This window comes from Rana temporaria, chromosome 3, assembly GCF_905171775.1.
Source record: "Rana temporaria chromosome 3, aRanTem1.1, whole genome shotgun sequence".
Lineage (NCBI taxonomy): Eukaryota > Metazoa > Chordata > Amphibia > Anura > Ranidae > Rana > Rana temporaria.
The window spans coordinates 386,795,775-386,817,467 of NC_053491.1; the positions used below are offsets into that span (position 1 = coordinate 386,795,775).

At 45.5% G+C, this 21,693-nt stretch overlaps 2 protein-coding genes across 9 annotated transcripts in view; one reads left to right on the forward strand and one right to left on the reverse strand.

Annotated features, from left to right (window-relative positions):
- Positions 1–19,031, reverse strand: part of LOC120932901 (pseudouridine-metabolizing bifunctional protein C1861.05-like) — a 63,414-nt gene extending 44,383 nt beyond the window's left edge. The window contains exons 1-4 of one of the 5 annotated variants that reach the window (XM_040345735.1): positions 19,011–19,031; positions 12,628–12,734; positions 7,995–8,109; positions 6,739–6,913 (exon numbers count right to left, since the gene is read on the reverse strand). In XM_040345735.1, the coding sequence (XP_040201669.1) occupies positions 6,739–6,913; positions 7,995–8,109; positions 12,628–12,724 (387 nt within the window). In that variant the 5' untranslated portion in view covers positions 12,725–12,734; positions 19,011–19,031. Of the gene's footprint in view, positions 1–6,738; positions 6,914–7,994; positions 8,110–12,627; positions 12,735–15,568; positions 15,724–19,010 lie in introns of those variants that run through there. The other 4 variants (XM_040345736.1, XM_040345734.1, XM_040345732.1 and 1 more) reach the window with 4 other exon arrangements.
- An 835-nt stretch (positions 19,032–19,866) lies between these two features.
- MKRN1 (makorin ring finger protein 1) overlaps positions 19,867–21,693 on the forward strand; it is a 37,206-nt gene continuing 35,379 nt past the window's right edge. For 2 of the 4 annotated variants that reach the window (XM_040345737.1, XM_040345740.1), the window contains exon 1: positions 19,868–20,037. In XM_040345737.1, coding sequence (XP_040201671.1) covers positions 19,919–20,037 — 119 coding nt within the window. In that variant the 5' untranslated portion in view covers positions 19,868–19,918. Of the gene's footprint in view, positions 20,038–21,693 lie in introns of all 4 variants that reach the window. The other 2 variants (XM_040345739.1, XM_040345741.1) reach the window with 2 other exon arrangements.

Below are 21,693 nucleotides of genomic sequence, written 5' to 3' on the forward strand. Positions count from 1 at the left end.
TTGGTGCCTGGGATGTCCTGGCACTGCGTACAGTAGACATGAATGGGTGAATTGCTGTATGCAATTATGCGCCGCTGATTTTGTGAATACACACTACCTATTTTCAGGACATTACGGCCCGGATTCACATACATTGGCGCATATTTATGCCGGCGTAGCGTATCTTTTTTACGCTACGCCGAACCAGCGCAGAGAGGCAAGCACAGTATTCACAAAGCACTCGCTCCCAAATCTACGCTGGGTTCCCTCGGCATAAGCCGGCGTAGGTGGAAGTGGGCGTGAGCCATGCTAATGAAGCGTGACCCCATGTAAATGAAGGACTGAGCGTCATAAAGTTACGAATAACGTACGGCGCATGCGCCGTCCCGTGGACGTATCCCGGTGCGCATGCTCAGAATCACGTCGAAACTACTCCCTAAGATACGACGGATCACTGCCTACGACGTGAACGTAACCTACGCCCAGCCCTATTCACGTACTACTACGTAAACGACGTAAAATACGACGGCTGTTCCCTGGGCCATACCTTTGCTTGAGTTGAGCCTCAGATGGGGAATAACTATACGCCGGACGTAAGCCTTACGCAAACCGTGTATATTATGCGCCGGGCGCAACTACGTTCGTGAATCGACGGATCTCTCTCATTTGCATATTTGCAATGAGGCGGCCAGCGTAAATATGCGCCCACGATACGCCGGCGTAGGAAAGTTACGTCGGTCGGATGAAGCGTATTTTCAGGCGTATCTAGTTCTGTGTGCACGGCACACAGATACGACGGTGCATAGTTACACTTACGCGGCGTATATCGAGATACGTCGGCGTAAGTGCTTTGTGAATCCGGGCCTACGTCTGTGCATATGAACCACTTTACACATGTAGCAGTGTGTACAGCCGCATTCACCCATTCATGTCAATGGATGGCTGTACATAGCACCAGGACACCCTGGTCACCTGAAAACTCAGGAAGCCTTAAAAGGCTTTGTAAAGCCTCGATTGGACTTCCATCAGACATTTCTGTGGATTTTGCTCTGAATGGGCGTTGGCCGTGAACTTGGTATGCATACACAGGGCAGGACTTTTTTAGTCAACTTTCACCAAATCACGTGGTTTTTCAGCTCTTTACTGCCACTCTTTGGGAAACTTCTGCTATTGTTGTCTGATGTTAAGCATTGGTTCTGAGAATGCGTATTTGTACTTTGGACTTTAGTCCGATGGACTTGTGTACACACGATCGGATTAGCCGACGTAGGACATTTGTTGCCGGAAAGTTTGTCTATTTTCACAGCAAATAAAACATTAGTATGAACCCTGTGCTGGTTTGACTCAGGTCATTTCCAATAGAGAGATCTGATATATACAAACATCCAATATCAAAGAAGCAGAAAGGCAGCAATAGTAAAATCATATGCTTCTGATGATCATACTGTATATAACTGTAGCCAGGTGCTGGGCTACAGTAATATGGAGAAGGAGACATTGGGCCAGATTCAGGTAGGGCCGCGCACTGATACGGCGGCGCAGCGTATCGTTTTTACGCTACGCCACCGTAAATTACAGGAGCAACGCTGTATTCACGAACCACTTGCTCTGTAATTTGCGGCGGCGTTGCGTAAAAGGGGCCGGCGTAAGCGCGCGTAATTCAAATGTTCCCGTAGCCGAATGTACCGCGCATGCGCCGTCCCTAAATTTTCCCGACGTGCATTGTGGTAAATGACGTCGCAAGGACGTCATTGGCTTCGACGTGAACGTAAATGGCGTCCAGCGGCAATCACGGACGATTTACGCAAACAACGTAAAATTTGAAAATCGCGACGCGGGAACGACGTCCATACTTACCATTGGCTGCGCCTCCTAATAGCAGGAGCAGCCTTATGACTAAACCGACTTACGCAAACGACGTAAAAAAATACAGTCGGGGGCGCGTACGTTTGTGAATCGGCGTAAGTATGCAATTTGCATACTCTATGCTGACAACTACGGGAACGCCACCTAGCGGCCAGCGTCAGAATGCACCCTAAGATACGACGGCGTAAGAGACTTATGCCAGTCGTATCTTAGGCTACAGTCGGCGTATCTAGCTTTCTGAATACAGAAAATAGATACGCCGGCGCAGCTTTTGAATTACGCGGCGTATCTATGGATACACCGGCGTAATTCGTTCCTGAATCTACCCCACTGCCTTTTATTCTTATCTCCCTCTGCTGAGACACTGCCCACGCATGTAATCCCAAGGATACTATATTCCTTGGGATTGACAAGTTTACCGCTCATTGGAGGGGGAGTGACTTGGTCAGATCTATATCCAGGACCGAGATGTCCTGGATATATAAAATTAAATGCTATACGCCTCATGGTTTAAATATCGAGGTAGACTTGAATTGCTTTCTGGATAATTCATAATTTTCTGTTTTATAAAAATAAATTTGTTTTGGTGTAATCTGTTACGGAGAGCTATTCTGGGTATATGAGTTGTTATCTTTACCTACCTAAATATACATTAGCCCTTCAATGTTGATATAATATACTAATCTCTTTCCCTAAAAGAGAGAGTTCAGAGAGTTTGTATTGATGTGGCATTTTAAATCATGAATATTCCATTGACTAATGTGATATATTTTTATTTTCATTTTTTATTGTATACATTCAGTGTAAACATAGACGTTTAATTCTGTTATTGTTATATAGTTTGTTCTTTTAACCTAGCTAGGATTGCTTACTGTATTAACTTTACATGTCAATCTATGTACATGGGGGTGTAGATAACCTGGGGTGGACTCCGGTGATCGCATTTTCCATATGTTTTTGTTTGTTTTTAAACTTTAGATGACCGGTTAAGACAGGGATCAATGCGCTGGTAGCATTGTATTTTGGCTATAGTTTTATGAGGATTATACCCTTTTTTATATTAGCCTATTTCCCTTGACCTTCCGGCTTCCAAGACTGTGAGTCTCAGTAGAAGTTTTTAAATAAAATTGCTTTTTTTGTTTCAGGGGAAAATGTACAAACTTTTTCCCTCACTGTGGCAGCGGTTTGCATTAGCAGGCGTTGCAGGTTTCCAGGAGTCAAAATGGAGGATGAGCGATCGTGATTGGATCTGCCCCCTGGTTGGCTCCGCCCCTTTGTTCGATATATGTGCGGTGAGTTGGGGCGTCTCCTTACCCCGTGAACACGTCCCTATCGTGACGAAACGTCGGGAGGAGACGCCCTGACGTTACCGCGTTTGCTAGTGTAAGGATCCGGATATTCCGGACGTACGCCAACACACAGTCCGGCCGGCTGTGTTCTTTTTGCTCTGCTACTTAATTTTATGCCCGCTTGATGCCTATTTTTATCTTTGGAAATGTAAGTAAGCATTCAGCTGTTCTATGTTACAATAAATCAGCGCAGTATTACGCTATATTCCCCTCTTGGTGTTTCCTTACATATCTATGGAGCTTGGATTTTAATGGTGATCACTAATGTATGGAGAGTTCCCCTATTGGGATATCGCTGGTTGAAGATAACCATTTGGGCTGCTGCTGGATTTGATTTTATGCTTATTATTCACTGAATTCTGGTAAGAGTCAGTATTATCTGTGGTGGAGGTCTCCTGTTTGTTCTGAACACAGCGTGGTTGCCATCACTGCTACCTAAGATTCCTTTCATCACTACACCTGTGGACTGCTTCATAATCTCTTGGCTTGTCTAGACTGTCAATTCGTCTATATCAACTGCAGAGACATTTATGATATCCAGTAGACATTCACAATTTGCACTTACAATATTGATGGTGTTTACCACCATATATTGAATTGTTTCTAATTTATTAGTCACTGGTGCTTAACTATATCATTTTAAATTAGCGCGACTTCCCTTTTTTTATTATGTTTGTTTGTGCTGTATGGCACACTTAAGACGCGGCTGATAACACTTTTTTGCACTATATGTTGGGTCTGCGCAACAATATTTCCTTTTTTTTTATACTGACGTTATGCTGCACCATTCTTTTCCAGCCAGCAGGGAGAGAGCTAAAGCCAAGGAAGCCTATAGACCAGGGGTCGCAAACTGGCGGCCCTCCAGCTGTCGCAAAACTACAAGTCCCATCATGCCTTTGCCTGTGGGAGTCATGCTTGTAACTGTCAACCTTGCAATGCCTCGTGGGACTTGTAGTTTCACAACAGCTGGAAGGCCACCAGTTTGAGACCCCTGCTTATAGACTTTCATGCACAGTGCTGAGAATCCTGGGAGTTGCAGTTTGAGACGGCAGTCATAAATGGAAAATCCATTGTGCAGTAGGAAGGGGTCATTTTTATTAAAAAAAGTTCTTCCTCTTAGCACCAAGGGAGTTAGAGAGAGAGAGCACCTCTGCCTAGATATTCCCCTGCCAAAGGAGACCAGACAAGCAAAAATCCAAGCCCGAGACTGGGAGTGATGACATCTGGAGGCAGTGCAGCACTGTCTACATCACAGCACCCGCACCACTGCTACAGGGAGACTGGAGTGTCCACTCACCCTCTGCTTTCCACCGCTGATCACCAAAGGCTTTTCAGGAGAGACCGAGGGGGACCCCTTCCTTCTACAGCAAGAGGTCACCTCAGCATCTCGGGGACTGGTGAGAGGGCTATTCGCCCATTGCTTATACTGCTAACAGGGACTGAGCCACTGAGAGCAGGACACCAAGTGTACCCAACCCATAGTGTACCCATACTGCACCATATATTGCACTTATTCCAAACCTAGACTGCACCTATACCAACCCAACACCATGAGGAGGAAGAAGTGACGTGTCGTGACGAATACGCGTAAGAGTCCAGAGTCCACTAAGAGGTACCAGAGGTGACGCTTGCAAACTCGCCACTTGTTTTTATTGCATTCATGTGAGTACCATAATGTATGCCTTTTTTTTATTATTAAAAACTTTTAAACAATACTGCACTATTGGCGCTTTTTACCTCCCTGGGTGACGGTCATTGTTGTCCATTGGACGTGACTCCTGAGGGGGACTTTAGCCACAGAGAAAGATTACAGTTTACTGGGACACACTAATGGAACATCATTGGCCATAATATACATGCTGTTACCTTACAGCAGTAAGGTAAGGGGACACCCTCACTAAAACTTCATAAGGATATTGGAATTCCTTCTCTGCACCACCTTCACGCTGAATATTTCCGCATAAGCACCAGCACTTTATTGTGTATTGTTCCTTTGATATTTTGATCTTTTAAACAGCATTGGTTTTGCTGTTTTTCTGCATGGACACTGATGCGATTTCTTATTATCACTCATGTGTGTTGCTTTAGGTTTGCTACTATATAGCAGTGCATGCTTCATTATCACTGAGCACTCTGTATTTTTGATTGGATGTCATTTGGATCACCAATATCAGCGATTAATATTTTTTGATGTTCACATATCAGTTATAGCAACTGTCTTTTCTTTCATTCATCTACCCTATCACACAGCGCAGCACAATTTATTTATTTTAACAATTTTGGGTTTGATACACCTTCAGTGTTGCAGCAGTATTCCCTTTCTATCTTTCTCTTCCCCTCCCCCCTTTTCTTTTCCCTCCCCCTCCTAACCCCTTTTCTCCCCCCTTCCCTCCTCTTTGGTAGAGCGGTAATATCCTATCCACTATAATGGTGCCAAATGTCATCTTATGCCTAGTCCTTACTGATAATCACTTTGCATGCTAAATTGTGTTATTACCATTGGTAATCCATTTTATGCTTGCCTAGTTACCAACCAAATTGGGTGACAATATATTAAAGTTTTGTAAAGAAAAAATAATAATAAATAAAATAAAAAAAACGTACTTACCTCCACTGTGCAGCTCCTTTTGCACAGAGTGGCCCCGATCCACGTCTTCTGGGGTCCCTTGGCGGCTGTCTCTGGTCCTCCCCGCAAGAACTCTACACATTCATGCAAGCTCCCTCGCATTGTGTGGAGTCCTTCCGTGATACAGCGAGCGGCCATAGCTGCTCACTGTATCACTCGGCCCTGCCCCCCGTCGCGCCGCGTCATTGGATGTGATTGACAGCAGTGCCAGCCAATGGCTGCGCTGCTTTAAATCCATCCGCTCTAGCCAATCAACGGCCAGGCTGAGGATGTTGGGGGCCGAGCGCGGGACTTTCGAGAGGTCAGGTAAGTATGACGGGAGGGGGGGGCGGTAGAATGCATTAAGGTGAAAAAAACTTTACCTTTACAACCCCTTTAAGTTTACCTCTACTACCTGGTTTGGTGCCTGTTTTCTTTGATATAGCACTACTATTGGGGACTGGGTATTACTTAATTTCCTGTGATATTGTATGTTTGCACACTTAATCTGGTGTATTAGAGGGGCTGATGTTCTTGGGAAAGTCGAGGTAAAGAACAGAGCACCAATCCTATCCAGTGACTCCTATGGGGTTAATGCTACATAATAAATACCTAAGGATCATCCAAAAGCAGTACATATACAATAATACGTTTCTAATAAAAGGTATCAATAACATTCTTCTGATATCACAAATACCCCATATAAAAAAGTAGGTGGTGCCTAATTGGTAGGTATATCAATGTGGTAGGACTGGTGAAGCTAAAGAATCCACACGTATCGCGGCAGACCATTGCTTTGTCAGGAGTGGACAAAATGGGCGAGTATGTACAAATATAAATACAATTTATTTACAGATTCACACATTGATCAAGTTCATCTGTCTTATATACAGTATTAAACAAAAAAAATGAACAAACTGTACAATCAAGCTTTATTACCTGGCTGAGGACGAATGGCAGGTCTCTCCTTGACACTTTCACGCAGCCTTTGGTGGTCGCCAGGAATTTCAATTCTTCTTCGTGGAGCCCAATATGAACTTTACCGTCTATGATACCCACCGTTGCTGGAACTGATCCATTCGACCGAACAATTTCTTCCACTTCATTTGCCATTCTGTAAGTTGCATGGCAGAAGGAAAGGGTGAATGAAACTCGGTATTCTGAATAGTGAGTTTAAAAGTAATCTTTGATTTTTTACAACCATGTTTTGTTCTATGAATTTGCATCTAGCAATAATAAAGGATCCATTTGTAAAACTTTGCTGGACAAATGTATCAGCATTTGTGGAAAAGTCACAGATAATACCCTTAGGCCCATTTCACACGTGGCGGATCAGTAATGATCGGCCCCGTGCACCTCCGCTTGTTCAGCGGGGGATCGATCCGTTGATCCCCGCTGAGCCGGCGGATGACAGGGCGGTCCCCGCACACTGTGCAGGGACCGCCCTGTCTTTTCTCCGCTATCCCCTATGGGGGCATCGGATGAACACAGACCATCCTTCTTAGAATCAGTTACACATAGATAACCATTAGATCCGACAGGCGTAAGTCTCTTACGCTGTCGGATCTTAAGTGCATTTTTTTTTTGTCCCGCTAAGTGTCGAAATATGCTTTGAGTATGCAAATTAGCTAGATACGCGAATTCCCGAACGTACGCACGGCCGACGCAGTAAAGTTACGATGTATACGTTAGGCCTTTCCCGGCGTAAAGTTGCCCCTGGGTCTATGAGGCGCAGCCAATGTTAAGTATGGCCGTCGTTCCCGCGTCGAAATTTAAAAAAGTTACGTCGTTTGCGTAAGTCGTCCGTGAATGGGGCTGGACGTCATTTACGTTCACGTCGAAACCAATGACGTACTTGCGATGTCATTTGGAGCAATGCACACTGGGATATTTTACGGACGGCGCATGCGCAGTTCATTTAGCGGGGACGCGCTTCATTTAAATGATACACGCCCCCTACCCGCCGAATTTGAATTCCGCCGGGTGATTTACGCTACGCCGCCGCAACTTTACAGGCAAGTGCTTTGTGAATAAAGCACTTGCCTGAAAAACATGCGGCGGCGTAACGTAAATGAGATACGTTACGCCCGCACATTTTTGCGCCGATCTACGTGAATCTGGGCCCATTAGTGCAGTTATGCCCTGACTCTGTTGGAAGCCATGCTCAATACAGTTCCAAGATTCAAAATAAATACCTGATATTTTGGGGATAGGGCATTCCATGAGTAATAATGGTGCTCTCCAGTGCCACAACAGGCCTCCCCTCTGCCAGCGCTTCTTCCACACTGGAGTGTATTCTGAATGTAGAACCTGCATGTGCACCAAAGAATTACTATTAATAAATGCTATTTATTCTGTTTGGAAAAAGATTAACTGACTTAATAAATTAATGAGGGTAGAGTTTCTCTACATGGAAATCTAACTGTTTTGATGACTGGCAGAATATGGCAATCAGAAGTTTGTTCTGTCTGCCTTCAAATCTTGCAAATTGTTTATTTAAAGTGTTGATAAACCCACAAAAGTAAAATCAGTCTGTATATGCAGTAAAGCATGCTTGTTATACTCACTGTGGAACCAAAGAGGTTTATCCTCTGCACTGTGTAAAAAGGCCAATTGATCCTGCCTCGTCTGATCCTCCCCTTCTTCAATTGTCCCCAATCCATCTCCTGATAAGACAGAGCCTTTGGAGTCACTCTGTACATGCTCAGTTTGGTGTGTATTGCTGGAGATTTTTTTTTTCCTAAGAGGGTGCATGTGATCGGCACAGGACCAATCAGCACTGTCCAGAGAGAGGGTCAGGGGTCTTGAAGCCTCATAGGACAGTCAGAGAAGAATGGAATCTCCTCCTACAAGCTTAAACCAGACACTGATAGAAGTCACAAGACTGCTATTATACTGCTGATGAGAAACGGTATTTAGCAGTTTATATTTACTATAATAATTGCATTTCCATGTTCTGTGTACTGCGGAAGACCAGATAAATGCAGGGTCCTGGGTTTAGTAACACTTTAAAGGGGTTTTAAAGGTACAATTTTTTTTCCTAAATAGCTTCCTTTACCTTAGTGCAGTCCTCCTTCACTGACCTCATCCTCATGTTGCTTTTAAATGTCCTTATTTCTTCTGAGAAATCCTCACTTCCTGTTCTTCTGTCTGTAACTACACACAGTAATGCAAGGCTTTCTCCCTGGTGTTGAGTGTCGTGCTCGCCCCCTCCCTCTACGTTGCAGATAGAGAAAGGAGCTGTGTGTTAGTGGGCGTCCTGACTCTCCCGTAGTCCAAGGGAGGGGGCGAGCACGACACTCCACACCAGAAAGAAAGCCTTGCATTACTGTGTGGAGTTACAAACTGAAAAACAGGAAGTGAGGATTTCTCAGAAGAAATAAGGACATTTAAAAGCAAGAATCGAAGGATGAGGTAAGTGAAGGAGGACTGCACTAAGGTAAAGGAAGCGATTTAGGAAAAAAAAATTGTACCTTTACAACCCCTTTAAGGTATCCAGCATTCATAAAGAAAAATTTAATATACAGTAGTACTGTAACGCAGCAACAATCCGTCAAAAGATACAGCATACAGTGTATGCATCATCAAGTGCAGAGATAACCAATCAAGGATACCTGACTACAATATGGTCAGTCTAAGGCTCCATTCACACCTAGGCGTTTTAACGCCTGAAGCCCGACGCTATTGCAGCCTGCAATACGCTGGAGGGGTGATTTAACATTGTCGGCTATGGAGATGGTTCACATCTCCACGCCGAACGCCAAAACGCCGTACGCCTGAAGCTCAAAACAAGTCCCGGACCCTTTTTTTCAGGCGGCTTTCGGCATAGCCGACAATGTTTCAATCACCCCTCCGGCGTATTGTAGGCTAAAAATCGTGGGACAAAACGCCGCAATTTGTCGCGGCAAATCGCGGTACAATACGCCGCGTTCAGGTGTGAATGCAGCCTTAAAGACATCATGCATCATGCACCAGCACCACTCTAGACTATACTTAACGTTATGAATGCAGAGGATACACATTTTTATCCCTTGTACATTGTAAATACAGGATATGTATAATGAGGAAACAGGGTAGGAATTAGGGTTGCCACCTGTCCAGTGTTCACCCGGACAGTCCGGGTTTTGAATCATGTGTTCAGGTTTCAGGCAAACTGAAACCCGGACACATTATTCAGACAGGGCTGTGGCTTCCCAACTAACCAAGATAGTCACACACAAATCTGTTGTCTGGGAGTTGCGGGAAGCTGTCTGGGGGCATGTTTGGCATCACTGGGTGACAGGGCGATGATGTCAGCAAGAGCAAGTTGGCCACACCCACCATTTTCTGCGGCATGCTATGAGCACCGCATTACTACTTTCCCTGGAGCATCCAAAGGTGTCCCAGGATACTAAAGTGTTTGGGTTTGGCTAGAAGAAAAGGTGGCAACCTTAGTAGGAATGTGGAAAGAGAGGGCAAGAGAGAGGGAAAAAAAGGGGGGGGGAGTGGTTGGTAAAGGGTGGGTGCAGTACGCTAGAAGAGGGCAGAGTGGCTCATTACTTCGCAGGGCTTTACTCTAATCTGAGAAAACAAACATATTCCAATGAATCCAAATGTTGGAGTAGGCCTCATGTTTATTTTGAGTAGATAGTACCGTGTTTTCCATATTGTTCAGCTCTGCCTTCAAATTTTAACAAGTTCATCATCAGGCAAAGACAGCATATGGAGATAAAGTCCAATGATTTTCTGAAATACATGTGAACAAGAAGACTAAAGGATAGGTTTGTTCATTAACAACTCACTGGTGAACTGTGGGGGGGGGGGGGGGGGAATAAAAATGACGAAATACTACTGGATATATAACTCAAACTCAGAGCCAGATCATTCACAAGTTATCCCAGTAGAGATCTCACTCCTAGGGACCATATATGTGTAGGGGGCTCAACTACTCATGCTCCTGCAGGAAACCAGGGTGATAGTACCTGCCCGTCACTTCATTAGGGAGGATGGTCTTGTGGGTGGTTGTTAACTGATGGGGCCATGCCAGTACAGGCAATGTAAATGAGTAGCTTCTGCGTACCTATTGTAATCATTATCAATCAAACCCACAGAGTTAGAATGCATAAATATATTTAAACTGTCCAAAAAAAATGTGTTCTGTTCAGCCAGATTTTTAATCCAGATGACCCTGGCAGACTACATTGTCAGGCCCCGGGCGGTGACATCAAAAGGGACGTGGTCTTTGGATGACATCACTGGATGGCCACACCCCATGTCTATAAAATAAATGGTAGACAGAATGAGCCGACACAACAGCGGGAGCCAGCGTTGGGAGAAGGACTGAAGGAAGAACCAGAGAAAGAAGACATCAGCGCAGCGAGAAGAACCGGAGGAAGAACAAGAGGAAGAAGACATCAGCGCAGTGAGAAGAACCGGAGAAAGAACAAGAGGAAGAAGACATCAGTGCGGCGAGAAGAACCGGAAGAACATGACATCACCGGAGGGAGAAGACACATTGGAGCTACGATGGTGGACCTTTTTAATAAAGGACTTTGTCAAAAACTTGTGTACTGATTTTATTTTTGACACATTTGTGTGTGAATGAGTAGTAGTACAATGTACCCCTTGCTAAAGGGGGCTTCCAGACTCTAATAAGCCCCCGGCACTTTTCCCCCACAAACACCGGCCAGTGTTGTGGGGAAGAGGCCCTTGTCCCCATCAACACAGGGACACCCACCCCCCCATGTTGAGGGCATGTGGCCTGGTATGATCCATTGGGGGGGGGGGGTGCTCACTCATCCCCCTATTTCCTGAACTGCCAGGCTGCATTCTCCAATAAGGGTCTGGAATGGATTTTGGAGGGACCCCACACCGTTTTTTTATTTTTTACTTTGGCGTGGGGGTTCCCCTTGAATCCATACCAGACCGAAGAGTGAAACTAAGTGATTGGACACATTGTAGCGGACTGTCTCACTCTCTGGCCATAAGAAGCAGAGGAAGTTGATTTTTATGTAGAAACAAAGATTGAAGGGTCTGGTATGGTCTTGGGGGGGGGGGGGCCCTTCAAGATCCTCAGAGAAAAAGTCACATGGCACAAGTCGGATCAGTTGAGACGATCATCCGACTTGGATATGACTTGCATTTAAATCAATAGGCTGAAATCATGCCCAAGTCGGACCATTGTAGTGCAGGAACCTTTTTCAAAATCAGACCCACTTCTGTCGGACCAGTTAGGACAGCTCTCATAGGGAATCATTGATTTATACACGTCATGCGAGCTCCCAAAGTCAGAGCATATGTCGCACCAGTGTTAACCAGGCCTTCAACTTTAAAGTGATTGCAAACCCTCACCTTGTAAAACCACCTATTCAGTTTTAAAATAAAAATGAAAGGCAAAACATTTGTGCATAAAAAAATTAACACCTTTCCCCCCCCCTTTTTTTTTTTTTTAAATGTGATCACATATTCTCTGTTCTCTGCTGCATAAGAGCTGGGGGAGGAGACCCAACAGCACACTATTCTTCCCAGTGAAAGGCTGTGCAAGGGGGGTCGTCTGATCATTGGAGGAGAGCAGGCTGAGTTCCCAGCATAGCTAGGGAACTGACCACGCTGTGCTCTCATGTTTAGTTTGCCCAGTTTTAAAAATTTGAAAACAGAGGGACTGGCAGGATCACCAGGGTTTTCCCACAGGAAGAAATGCAAAGAAAACAGGATACTTTTTCATAAAAGTACACAGGCACATATCAGGGATATAAAATGTTGGGTCTACATATTCTTTAAGACTGAATATTCAAACTCCTATAATCCAATCATGATTAGTTCTAAGGTAACTTAAGTGGATTTTCTTACTATGACGATGCACCTGTCCAGGAGTCACGGGGACCCCTGCCCGGACCACCGCACCGGACACTCCTGCAGAACATCTTCTTAGAGCAGAAACCAACATTGCCTGTCACCTGACAGTATAAAGCACAAGGACAGTTAAACAGCAGTTAAATGGGATTCCAACACACCATCAGCGTTAACAAGTAATCTACTTACAAAGTTGCACAACACACCCCTTAGGTAATTTCCTGTTTCTCGCTAAGCTTGATGTACAGACAGGGCTGGACTGGGACAGAAATTTGGCCCTGGACTTCATCCAGACTGGCCCACTTTGACAGGTCTCTCCCATGGCGGCCGGACAACTCCCGCACACCCACCCCCCCCCCCGGCCACCCAAGCCCCCTTTCCCCCTTCACTAGCCGTTCTACTTTATTAGAGTAGAACGGCTGTTACTGGTACTCGTATAGGCCGTACCAGTGGGGAAGCTAGACATTATTTCACCCGGGGCAAAGAATCAGTTCGGGGGCCCCCCCTTATGGGACAAGATTAGGCAGAAGTGAGAAACTTCCAGGCCATAGCTGTTGAGTCAGCTGTCTATCCCCTCCCCCCATGCTCCTCAGTCGTCCCCCCTGCTCCTCTGGTCCTCCTCGTGCTTCTTTGTTCCCCCCAGGTGAGCGCTGCAGGGAGGGAGAGACAGAGGAGCTGAGGGGGGCGGCAGTCTGCTGTCACTGAAGCCGGCCCACTGAGCCATCAGCCCACCGGGAAACTCCCTGTAGTCCCAATGGCCAGTCCATCCCTGTGTACAGAGGATGTTGAATAGGTTCTGAAGGGGAGCTGGTGAATGATCAGATGTCATGATTTTTTATCATGTTTTTACAATGCTGCTTACTAAGGCCAGCCATAAACGGTTCAGCCTGCTGAACCCGCCGAGATTCAAACCGTTAATGGGCAGGCTGAATGTACCAAGATGATCGGTCAACTTGGATACAACCAGCCTGCCAAATTCTCTTGCGATTATCTCTATCGGCTGTTAGTGTGTAAGCAGGAGTGGCTCCCTACTAACTACACATTGGTGATATTTCCATGTGGGCTCTGAGCTGCGGAAGTGTCCAATAGGGTCCATGTTTGCTGGAAGCTGCATGCATCTAAATAGTAACAGAAATGTTTACATGCGTAAAGCGTAAAATATGGCAGAAACTACAGACTCAGCCAGGCGCAGTTGGTTGATTGACATATTGACTTCTGTACAGCTGCATACAAAACTATACACTGTATGCTGAGTTTTTAACACCCATGTAAATTAGCCCAAACATTCTGGTGCAAGCACCCTTTATGGGAAAACTGTATAAATTATTTTTTTGGTCATATATTGAATACGTACCTGTACGTTTCTTTGAATTTCTCGCAGTGCGGGTGCACACACGCGCCTGTCGCATGCTTCGTGACAGTGGGACCTGTGGACTCGAAGTCTGCCGGTGTCCCGCGATTGAGCCCTGGTTCACACTGGGCTGCGTGAGTGAAGCCGTGCGATTTCACTCCCGCTGGCAGTCCCAATTTCGGCCGCGATTTAAGAGACATCTGTGCAGGTTTCTGCACAGATGTCAATGTAAATCGCGGCCCTAAATCGCAAAAAGTAGTACAGGAACTACTTTTTTAAATCGGTGCAGCGCCGCAGATTAGGACGGTGTCATTGCCGACAATTGCCGGCAAATGCCGCCGATTTGAGATGCGATTTCACAAGTGAAATCACATCTCAAATCGAACCAAATCTTACCCAGTGTGAACCTGGGCTAAATCACGGAGATGCAGAACGGGGAGATCTGCCTAGTGACAGGACAGTGATCTATTGCTCCCCGTCATCGGGAGCAATGATCACTGTCGTGTCACTTGTAGCCCAGCCCCCTCACAGTTAGAATCACTTCCTAGAACACACTTAACCCTTTCATCGCCCCCTAGTGGTTAACCCTGACAGTGTCATTTACATAGTAATCAGTGCATTTTTATGGCACTGATCATTGAATAAATGACAATGGTCCCAAAATAGTGTCAAAAGTATCTCATGTGTCCGCCATAATGTTGCAGTCACGATAAAAAAAAAAAAAAAAAAAAAAAAAAAAAAAAAATCGCTGATCGCCGCCATTACTAATAAAAAAAAAAAAATTAATAATAAAAATGCCATAAAACTATCCCCTATTTTGTAGACACTATAGCATTTGCGCCAATTAATCAATATACGCTTATTGCGATTTTTTTTTCCAAAAATATGTACAAGAATACATATCGGCCTAAATTGAGAAATAATTATAATTTTTTTATATATATTTTTGGGGGATATTTATTATAGCAAAAGGTAAAAAAATATTGCTTTTTTTTTTAAAAATTGTCGCTCTTTTTCTGTTTATAGCGCAAAAAATTTAAACCGCAGAGGTGATCAAATACCACTAAAACAAAGCTCTATTTATGGCAAAAAAAGTATGTCAATTTTGTTTGGGTACCACGTCGCACGACCGTGCAAAGGTCAGTTAAAGCGACGCAGTGCTGAATCACAAAAGGTGCTCTGGTAAGGAAGGGGGTAATTTCTTCCGGGGCTGAAGTGGTTAATGTACCTGAGTTTACGGGTGTTTAGAAGTGCTCAAAACATCTTATCTGCCCCATGGCACATGGATTTCTATTTTCTCTAAATGTGCCTATATTCTGAAAATCGCACAGCGAATTATACCATTGAAAACCATTGCATGCATTTATTTTAGTTTATAAATGTCCTATAGATGTATGCATGTTATTGCAAGTGTGTAGGGGGATCTAGTGCCCTCAACTTTATCATGGTAACAAAAGGTAAAAAAAAAAAGACCTTTGAACATGCAGCAAATTTTACTAAGCTAGGTTTTTTTTTTTTATCTTTCCGCAGATGGCGGTTAAAAAAAAGTTGTTTTTAGGTGTAAGATAAATGAAACGGAGGGCTTACAAACATGTGCCATGTTGGTGTCAGTCTTACCTCTGAATGGAGTCACACAAGGTTTTTACTCCTAACCAATTTAGTATGGTGGGGGGAAGGCACATGGAAGGGGTTGGAGCTCCAGACACACTGTGCTGCATTCTTTAGGTTATCATTAACTACAAGACCAGCTGGAGAAAGGGGGGTGTCCTGGGGAACCATGATCCTTCCCTAACAAGGACACAGGGGGAGGGGAGACGCAGCTCTGTGACCTGCATGGACCATAACCAACATGTAGCCCTCAACTTAACCCTGTTATGACCAGGGGGTACTTTACGCCTTTGTGAACAAGATCCTGGCCAGGTTTTACCTGATTGTTTTCTTTTTGCATTTGGCTACTAAGTGATTGGACACAGTGTAGCGGGCTGTCTCGCTCTCTGGCCATAAGGAACAGAGGAAAGTCGATTTTTATGTATTATTATTATTATACAGGATTTATATAGCGCCAACAGTTTACGCAGCGCTTTACAACATCAGGGAAGACATTATAGTTACAATACAATTTAATACAGGAATGATCAGAGGGCCCTGCTCGTTAGAGCTCACAATCTAGAAGGGAGGGTGAAGTGGATCAGAGGGTAGTAGATGTGGGGGGTGATCAGGTGGGCAAAGTTAAAATACAGTTGTTAGGTGTGGGTAGGATAGGCTTCTCTGAAGAGGAGGGTTTTCAGGGATCCTCGAAAAGCTAAAAGAGAAGGAGATAGACGGATAGTTTGGGGTAAGGAGTTCCATAGGCTTGGAGAGTATAAAGAATGTCTTTCAATGCTTGGTTGTCAGCTGATCACAGTCATATGACAGTGATCATAAGTAAGGATAAGCTCCAGCGTGTTCGCATGGTACACCAGGAAGTCCCCCGCCTTCTGTCTGGTATTGATTTTGAGGGGAAACCCCATGCCAAAATAAAGAAAGACCCTTATCTGAGCATGCAGCCTGGCAAGGCAAGAAAGAGGGGGGACGAGAGTCGAGCGAGCTCCTCCCCCTCCTAAACTATACAAGGCTACATGCCCTCAACATGGGGGGGTGCTTAGGGGAAGGGGGGCTCTGCCCACCCCAAAGCACCTTGTCCCCATGTTAATGGGGACAAGGGCCATTTCCCCACAACGATGGGGACAAGGGCCTCTTCCCCACAACCCTGGGCTGTGGTTAGGGTTGCCACCTCATCCCTTTAAAACCGAACACATATGAATTACACAGGTTCTGAGGCTAATTTAATGCAGGTAAGGCACCAAATGAGTCTAATTACCACCTTAATTAGCCACAGAACCTGTGTAATTCATATGTGTTCGGTTTTAAAGGGATGAGGTGGCAACCCTAGCTGTGGTTGTGGGCGGAGGGCTTATCGGAATCTGGAAGCCTCCTTTAACAAGAGAGCCCCTACCCATTCACCCAGAAAAAAAACTGTGTAGTGTAATAAAAACATGAGATGGTTTTTGACAAGTCCTTTTTTAAAGCGGGGGTTCACCCTAAAAAAAATGTTTTCTTTATCTACCATCCCATCCAGCATACTTGCGTCAGCTATAGTATGTTTTTTTTTTTTTTTATGCCGCTGTATTTACCGTTTAATCGTCCAGTTTCGTTTCAGACTCCGGCGGGGAAATAGGCGTTCCTATGAAGAGGGGAACATGATTGACGTCCGGCTATGGCGCGTCACGCGTTTCTGAAAGTAGCCGAAATAGGACTCGGATATATACGGCGCCTGCGCAGTCAGCTCCTAGTCTGTGCGCAGGCGCCGTATAGCGCCGTGAAGAGCCGAGTCCTACTCCGGCTATTTTCGGAACGCGTGACGCGCCATAGCCCGACGTCAATCATGTTCCCCTCTTCATAGGAACGCCTACTCCCCGCGGGGAGTCTGAAACGAAACTGATGGATTAAACGGTAAATACAGCGAAAAAAAAAAAACATACTATAGCTGATTCTAGTATGCTGTATGGGATGGTTCATAGATGTTTTTTATGGTGAACCTCTGCTTTAAATACTACTAATGTCCCCCCGCAGTAACTCCAACTTCAATCACAATGTCTTCCTCCACCGCCACTGGCTCCCGCCATTCTGCCATCGGTGTCTGCCAGTTCTTATATAACTTTGGGGCGTGGCCATCTGGTGATGTAATTTGGAGACCCTGCCCCCTTGTGATGTCATAGACTCATCATGCAGTTTTTTTGTTTGTTTTTTTACAGCGGTTCAGCAGTGGAAAACATCGTGATTTATGTTGGACCTACCACAAGGGAAATTTAGTAATTTTTAATAAAGGAAATGTCAAAAACCATCTCATGTTTTTATTACACTGCTTTTATTACTACTACTTTATTTGGGGGTTAATAGGTAACCCATATACAGTGACATGGGGGAAGGGGACGGGATCTCCACAAGTCAGTTAACAACTTAAAGCAGGGTTCTTGGCATATTTTATTTTTTTCCAAGCTAAAATTAATCACATTAAATAGTCCCTAAAACATATTAATAATTGCCCTATCTCCTCCAGCTCATGTTGTGGCCGTATCCATCATATGTGTGGGCATGTGAAGCCCAGTTCCTTTTTCTTCCTGGTTTTCAGGGAGAGGTGCATGCTGGGTGATTTTTAGGCACAGTAATGCCCAGAGACTCCTGGGAAATGAGTGTCCTCATTGCCCAGGAGGCAATGGGGTCTTAGGATAGGAAGTTGAACCACCTAGAACCAGGAACTAGGCAGATTACAAACTCTGTCTAGTAACAGCCAGATAGAAGTGAATAAAAAAAAAAAAAAGTTTTTTTACATTAAAGGCAAGCTGTTAATAGAAAGTTCATTTTTAGGGTGGAACTCCGCTTTAAAGTGGTTGTAAACTCGTTTTTATAAGTTTTACCTACAGGTAAGCCTATAATAAGGTTTACCTGTAGGTATAAAGAATATCTCCTAAACCTGTACGGTTTAGGAGATATTCCCCCTGCATTGCGCCGCTGATTGCAGCGGCGCATGCGCAGCGGGGATCCTCGGCTAAAGGACCGGCAGCTGCCGGACCTTGCCGAATTTAAATCTGACGTCATCGCCGCCGCTCCAGCCAATCACAGCGCTGGAGCGGCGATACCCAGAAGACACGCCGAGTCAAGATGATATCTCGCTCGGCGTGGACCAGGTGAGTTCCCTACACCTCGTTTTGAGGTAAGTATTTCATAATGAGCTAATATGCAGTGCATACTAGCTCATTATGGCTTTTACTTTTCAGGTGAACAAAAAACATTTTTTTTTTTGCAGGTTTACAACCGCTTTAAGGACCGAGATCTGTTGTTTATAAGTTAAAATCAGTTGGGTTTCTTTTCTACAAAATTACTTAGAACCCCCAAACATTATATATATTTTTTTTAAGACACCCTAGAGAATAAAATGGCAGTCATTGCAATACTTTACGTCACACCGTATTTGCGTAAGAACACTTACCTGGTCCACGCCGAGCGAGATGTCATTTTGCTCCGGCGTGTCTTCCGGGTATCGCCGCTCCAGCGATGTGACTGGCTGGAGCGGCGATGACGTCACTCCCGCGCGTGAGCGCGGGAGATTTAAATTCGGCAAGGTCCGGCGGCTGCCGGTCCTTTCGCCGTGGATTCCCCCCTGCGCATGCGCCGCTGCAATCAGCGGTGCATTGCGAGGGGAATATCTCCTAAACCGTACAGGTTTAGGAGATATTCTTTATACCTACAGGTAAGCCTTATTATAGGCTTACCTGTAGGTAAAAGTGAAAAAAGTGGGTTTACAACCACTTTAACATAGGATACGCCTCATATAGCAGGAGTAACTATACGCCGGAAAAAGCCTAACGTAAACGACGTAAAAAAATGCGCCGGGCAACGTACGTTTCTGAATCAGCGTATCTAGCTAATTAGCATATTTGATGCGTAAATATACGGAAGCGCCACCTAGCGGCCAGCCTAAAATTGCAACTAAGATACGACGGCTCAGTATCTGCTGCGGACTGCAGTCACTGGAGCTCCACTCTACACAGAATTCATGTACAGGAAACAAGTGCCCTCCACTTCCTGTCATAGCATCTATTTGATATTGTCTATTTTTTGTTTGTTACATTAAAGTTGATTTAAAAATTAAAAAAGTGTATTTGTGGGGGGCCACATGTTTCCTGTGACAGTAGAACTCCAGCTGTAGAGATTCACAATAAAGTTTTGCAAAAACAAAAGAAGTGGCGCGAGGTCACGTGCCTCCTGTCATCGATGGAGCTCCACTCTGCAGCCATACACCTCTCGGACGTTTTGGTGTGGGAACGCCCCGCCCACCGCCGGAAGCAGGAAATCCCGGAAGTTCCGGTGTGTTGTGGAGGGGGGGGATAAACAGGAATGGCGGAAGCAGCGGCGGCACCTGTAGCTCTGGCATCAGTGGCAGCAGGGAAGAGCCCGCTGCTCCAGTTTCCGGACAATCCCCCCGCGGGCGGCTGGACGAGGCAGGTGATCTGCAGGTAGGAGGGGGTGGGCGGAGCTATGGGGAGGGGGGACAGGTTTCCAGGGACTCTGTTGTTTATGTTCCGGGCAATGTCATGTGTTGTGGGACATGCTCGTGTTTGTTGACAACTCTTCCTGACAGTGGTCCTGGCTGCTTACATTGTCCCTATGCAATACACCTGGTCTTTCATACTATTCCCTAGAGGTACACTTAGCTGGCCTCTTTAGTCCCTGGTAGGGCGCTTGGGTTCTCGCATTGGTCCCTCATGGGGTGCCCCCATTGACCCCCTGGGGTATGCCAATGCTAGCCTCTTATAGGGGCATTTGAGTGACCCATGACTTCCTGGAGGGCGGACATGTTATTCCTTTGAGGGGTCCTCATGTTAGTCCACGGAGGGGTGCTTGGGTGCTAACTTTGGTCCATGGAGGGGTGCTTGGGTGCCAACTTTGGTCCCTGGTAGGGCTCTGTCATTATTCCCTAGAGTGGTGGTGGGGTGCCCACATTGGTCCGCTGGCGCACACTTACATTAGCCCCCGTAGGGGTGTTTGAATTTCCATATTTCTGGAAGCTTGCTCTCCTTAGTCATCAGAGGGGTGCCCATGTTAGTCTCTGGAAGGGTCCCTTGGATGCCATTAGTCACATTATTCCCTAAAGAGGCAGTGGGGTGCACACATTGATCCCCTGTGGGATGCCAGTGTTGGTCCCCTGTAGGGTGCCCTATTAGATCCTGGAGGGATGCCCATGTTAATCCCGGGGGGGGTACTTGGGTGCCCATATTGGTCCTCTGGGGCACACCAGCGGTAAACCTTGGAGGGGCGCTTGGGTGCCCGTGCCAATCCCTGGAGGGGCGCTTGGGTGCCCGTGTCAATCCCTGGAGGGGCGCTTGGGTGCCCATGTCAGTTCACTGAAGGGGTGATTGGGAACCCACCTAAAGGGGCACTGGAGCTCTTATGTTAGTCCCTGTAACTCAGGCAGGCACATTAATTTCCAAGAGGGGTGTTTACTCTAATCTCAAGGAAAGTTTAGGTGCTTCCATTAGTCCCTGAGACACCGCTTGGGTGTTCGTGATGGTACCCAGAGATGCTCCTCCTATCTGTTTCTGCAGGAGGTGCGTGGGTGCTCATTTTAGTTCACTGGGGAGCTGCCTGGCTGCTCACATGAAGGATTCCTCTTATAGGGGCTTTCCTATCTGATCTGAGTTCTTTGCACTTGCCATTATGCGCTGCTGGTGAGTAATTGGCCCCCAGAGCTGTCGCATGGAAGCAGAGATAGTTCTTCTCCCCGTGTAAGAGCCACGCCATGACATAGACCTTGGACAGATCGTATCCTTGTAGCTGAATGGAGCAGTGGGGAGGTAAGTATACTCTGCTTTAGTGGCTGTTATTAAAGTTGGTCTGTTTGTCTTGTGCTTTATGGACGTCCGGTTGACTTTAAGGTGTCACGAGGAAAGCAGAAGTGGCAAAATGAAATGGAAACCGGCACTGAAGTTTTGTGCAAATCTATCAAAATTAAGATATGAAAAAATTGCCCTAAACTGCTTCATAAATGGGCTAATCTGTCAGAATTTAAGTTTTCAGTGTTGTGATAGTTTGACTGACAATTACTCATGGAACACTGCAACCCAATTGATTTTATGTTCTTGCTGTCACCAGTAGAGCTTTTAATAATTTCT